Source organism: Lolium rigidum, chromosome 7 (assembly GCF_022539505.1).
Source record: "Lolium rigidum isolate FL_2022 chromosome 7, APGP_CSIRO_Lrig_0.1, whole genome shotgun sequence".
Classification (NCBI taxonomy): Eukaryota; Viridiplantae; Streptophyta; class Magnoliopsida; order Poales; family Poaceae; genus Lolium; species Lolium rigidum.
The window spans coordinates 103,237,245-103,242,423 of NC_061514.1; the positions used below are offsets into that span (position 1 = coordinate 103,237,245).

At 41.7% G+C, this 5,179-nt stretch overlaps 1 protein-coding gene across 1 annotated transcript; it reads left to right on the forward strand.

Moving 5' to 3' along the window:
• The first annotated feature begins 390 nt into the window (after positions 1-390).
• LOC124676885 (la protein 1-like) lies at positions 391-4,955 on the forward strand. The gene is made up of 10 exons (XM_047212902.1): positions 391-483; positions 574-652; positions 758-910; positions 1,249-1,391; positions 1,629-1,777; positions 2,083-2,163; positions 2,252-2,582; positions 3,481-3,628; positions 3,954-4,038; positions 4,435-4,955. Exons 1-10 carry the CDS (start codon positions 403-405, stop codon positions 4,550-4,552), a joined length of 1,368 nt encoding a protein of 455 aa, XP_047068858.1. The 5' UTR covers positions 391-402; the 3' UTR covers positions 4,553-4,955.
• Positions 4,956-5,179: the final 224 nt, after the last annotated feature.

The following is a 5,179-nucleotide window of genomic DNA, read 5'->3' on the forward strand; positions in this document are numbered from 1 at the left end:
TTGGCCAATGTTGGCGAGTGTTCCAGATTGCTAGTATTTTTTTTGTTTTTTGAAACTGCTACTTTGATACTCCCTGGTCGAATTTAATCGACGCGTAGATGAGAGAGGATGGCGCAGGTCCAATTTCCTATTTTGGGCCGTATTTTCTAAAGATGGACCCTCAAATCATGTATAAGTACGGAAAACATCTGGCCTGCGACCCACGGTTTCTGGTCCAACTCAAATCATACCAAAAAAAAGGCCCAGACGAGCCCGCACGCCCTTTCCCCCACGTCTTCTTCTCACAGACGGACCCCTCTTCTATTTCGTCGCAATTAAACAGCCCTAAACCCGAATAGTACCCGCCACACCCCGTAAAACCCTAGCGCAGCCGCCCCCGCTCCCGGCCCAGACGCGCTAGCCATGGCCACCGAAGCAGCCGCCGCCACCCCCGCCCCCGCCGTCTCCCTCGACGAAACCAAGGCCAAGAACGTCCTCCGCCAGGTACGCGCCTCCCCCGATCCCTCCCAGCCCTGAAATCTCCGGGATCGAGGTTGCTTATCTATTCCCCTCTCCGCTTTCCGCGTGCCGCAGGTGGAGTTCTACTTCAGCGACAGCAACCTCCCGCGCGACGGGTTCCTGCGGAAGACCGTCGAGGAGAGCGAGGATGGATGTACGAATTCCTCCCAGTCTCCGATTGATCATGCTGATTTGCTTTATTTAGTTCCAGTGCTAATTTTGTGCTCTATTTTCTTTTTGCGGGGTTGGGGCTCGGCAGTGGTTAGCCTGGCTCTCATCTGCTCCTTCGCGAAGATGAGGTCGCACCTTGGCTTAGACGCCACGGTGAAAGAGGACAGCGTGCCTGAGACGACGGTGCTAGCCGTCGCCAAGGTTCTGCGGTGTTCCGCGGCCCTCCGCGTCTCTGAGGACGGTAAGCAACTTGTTTCCCCGTTGGCCTGCCTAACATTAAGTATTCCTGTTTCGTGGCTAATAAGCATAACTTCTGACCGAAAGGATAATATTCCAATTTCAGTTTTATGTAGAGACTGACACGGTGAATTTCTACTTCCTAGTAAAATTGATGATTCGAATCAAGACCCCTTAATGTTATATACCAAATCCACAATATAAACTAGCTAAATCACGTCGTAAAATGGACGGTTGCTGCTAATTAGACCGAAATGAACACGTCTTACTTCAGTTGCTCTTACACAAGTATGCCAGTGGCATGGTTTGGTAACCACTTGTTTTCGTTTTGTGTTTATACAGGGAAGAGAGTCGGTAGAGCTAGCGAGCTGTTGAAGCCAGATGAGATTATAGAGCAAATCGACTCTAGGTCGATCGCTGCGTCACCACTTCCTTACAACGTAAAGCTGGAAGACGTTCAGTCTTTCTTTGCTCAGCATGGCAAGGTATGTTATCTGGATAGCCTTGAATACCAGACTTGACAGGATAGGCTAGACTACGTAGTGCTTGTTGCTTCAAGGTTCAGTAACACATAGTAGCTAGTACTTTGAACTGAAATGTCTACCAGATCTATGATACATGTGATTTTGAATGGTATGTCAAACTCGCAAGTTAAATGAACATCACTGTAAATGCGTGAATCCTGTAATGTAAATTCTGATGGTGCTATGTTGTCGTCACAGGTGAACAGCGTAAGGCTACCGAAACATGTTTCCGATAAGAGGCACTTCTGCGGCACAGCTTTAGTTGAATTCTCAGAAGAAGAGGAAGCAAACAGTGTTTTGGAGAAGAAACTTAGTTTCGCAGGAGCTGATCTGGAAATAAAACCAAAGTAAGCTTACTGCCAATTCAGTCCTTTTCATGCTTACAATTTACCAGCGAGAGAATCTAATTTTTTGTTTCTCGGGCTTATTCTCAATGTTTTTGTTTCCATGCTCTTTCTGTATCAGTTGATGATTGAATTTTACTTATCTGCAAGGTCTTATATTGTCTGTTACTTTATTCACAATGATTGATGTCCAAGTCAGTTCCTCTTAATTTCAGAATCAGGAGTTGAGGGACTCATAGTCTTAACAGTGTTGACTCTTTTCATAACTCTTTATTAATAATATGGAATCGAATGCTTACATAATACAGGAAGGAGTTTGATACCGAAAGAGAGGCTAAGCAAGAAGCTTATGAAAAATCAAACACTAATAAGCCTGGACGTGACGAAGGGTAAACTTTCTTTACTAGCAGTATGGAGCATCCTTTTTTTTCCCTAGAGTTTGACTTAACTCTGTGAATCATCATTATTTGGTTTTAGATATCCAAAAGGTTTGATTCTGGCTTTCAAGCTAAAGAATATTCGTGCTGATGGTGACTCGGAACAAAATGGTGGGGACAAAGTTGATGAGGCTGACATTGCCAAGAAGGAAGGGGCTTCCAGTCCTGCCAAGGAATCGGTGATAGGTGATGAAGAGAAGGTCCCTGAGAACGCTGATGCCACTGAAGGGAAGTCAGATGACGTTGAGGAGTCGAAAGCCGCAGATGCACAATCTCTGAACAAGGATGGTAAAAGCCCTTCGGAAAATGACACGGAAATAATTACAAGGGAGGACTTCAAAGAATATTTTGCAAAATTTGGCACAGTGCGGGTAATTTGATTTCTGATGACTTTTTCTCTTGACATATTGTTCTCATGTCACTAGTAATATTTGTTTACGGACTAGTACTAGGATAGTATAAGACCTATTAGATACCCTATTTTCCTGTGAGGCAATTGCAAATTTAACTCTGAAGGTAACTGGAATAATAAGCAAAGAAAATATAAGTATTTACTTAACTATCGTAGTATCGTGATATTTGATTCACATGTACCTCAACTTCGATTTCATAGTAAAGAAAATCTAGCCATCAAGCTTGCTGAGAAAAGCAGCGAAACCAGAAAGTTCAAATGTCAGCATCATGATATTCAGTTCAAATGTACCTCCACCATCAGATTTTCTCAGTCATTGAATTCAAAACTGGAGCATACACGTTTTATTTGCAAATCCAACTATGGTCTAGAACAGATTGTTGAACTACTTGAAAACATGAAGCTTAGCTTGTTTTTTTATTATGTTGAGGAATCATGTAGTTCTATAAATCACACAATATGGTTATACACAACCAGTTCATCTAATTCTTGGCTGCCAAACATGCAATGCTTTTTTCATATTTAGGTGACTGGTCGAGGAATAGTTTTGTGGGTTGCAAATGTATTTCAAAAGTTCAATCCATTTTTTGCTAGATTTTGCACATAACCTATCTGTTAACTGGACAATACCAAGGGTGATATCCAACCATGTTTAGCAGTACAAAGGTGATTTATTAATCTAATGGAGCCTCAAAATGTCTGTTACACATGAATTCGGAAGTTCTTATCTTCGTAAATATTTATCTTCGCTTTTTTTTGTTTGTTTCTGTATGGTCTTCAATTAAACATAATTCTCTATCACATGTAATTTATTTATACCAGACTAATATTTCTCTTGATTTTTCCCCATCTTGAAGTACGTGGATTTCAGTAAGGGGGATGATTCAGGATATCTTAGGTTTGAGGAATCGAAGGCAGCTGAAAAGGCCCGTGCATTGGCAGCTCTTTCGGATGAAGGCGGTTTGATTATGAAGGGCCACCTTGTTACTTTGGAACCCGTGTCTGGTAAGACTTCAGTTTTGATCAAAAAAATTTGAGCTTTTTATTGTATAAAGTAGCTAACTCACTGTGCAAGTCGATGACTTCTTATATTACTTTTTGGTTCTGTAGTTTATGTGCGACAATGTGAATATAATTCCTGTTAGACTCTTGCACAGTTAGCTGTACGCATGTAATAATTTCCATTGGTGTATCTGATCTTTCGTGTGAAACTATTGATCAAATTGGGTATTGAAATAGCAGTATAAGTCTTTTCTGTTAGACTCTTGGACAGTTAGATTTGGACATAATGATTAATTCCTAGTCTGATCAAGCTCCTATTCTGATGCAGGACAAGCTGAGAAGGATTATTGGAGTGAAATAAAGGGAGGCCAAGGGAAATATAAAGAAAACAATAGAAGTAACAGGGGAGGAAGGTATTATAAATTTGTTACATTTGATTGTTGGTGCTGTTTTCGTATTTGTCTCTACCTGTTTTTAGTCATGTTAGGTATCTGAAGTACATGTCATGTCTAAATTGGTTATAAATTGAACGGCAGCTATTGAATTGTCAAAAAGAAGGGACAATAGTTATATCTCGAATAATGTTATCCTGAAAGTGCTGGCAAAATTTCATCTCCAAACTTAACTGTACAAAATTCGTTGGTTCAGTGCACTCTTTCATTCTTCTATACTGAACTTTAAGACATTGCATGCTTCATGCTTGTGTTGCAATACAATATTAGTGGTAAGACACGTTATGTAGTTATGCCGTGCTTTTTTGCTATAATCTGTTCAGGAGATAACTCTGTTGTTTTGGTGTTGACGTTCAGGGACTGGAAGAATAACAGAGGTGGTGGTGGAAGGCACTTCGGTGGTGGGAGGCGGGGTCGCCACTCCGACTCTTACGAAAGGGCTAGTAAAGTTCAAAAGGTTGATGCATCTGCTTAGATGCTGGATGTGCCTGTAGTACCACCATTAGCTCTAGCGGGGAAAAGAAAGGCATATACCTATGATATATGTCTGCTGCCTCCACAGCTTTGGAGGCAGCCTTTCTATGTCTGTTTTAATTTTGTTTGTGTTTTGAAAGTTTGAACAATGTATCGTGAGCAATGTTGACAATGAGAAGAAGAGAAAGAAAACTTTATGCGGCTAGAGCTTTGACTCAACCGGTTGCAGTGGATGTGAGAGGCGATCACAACAGCGATCATGTGATGTGTGCTGCGGGAATTTCGGATGGATGTCGTATACTATATCATGTGACTGTTTGTTTGCTGCAAGGAAGGTCGAGACCCTCGCAAGCTGACATAATTCCCTTGCATACTGGAACGAGATAGTGCTTATTCCTTCTTAATTTTTCTATGTTTGATATATTTCCAGGCGGTGTATCTGGGATTTGGATTCTAAGTTTGCAAGTGTTATTACATTCCCTGCCGTGGCACAGGATACGGCAGAAAAACCTGTCGCGGTAGCAGTTTCTCAGACTGGGTCTGAACCACATCAATGCCGAGATTGCGATCCTCAGTAGTCTGATTATATATGTTCTGTACCTCCACAGTCTCTTCATAACCAGTGTTT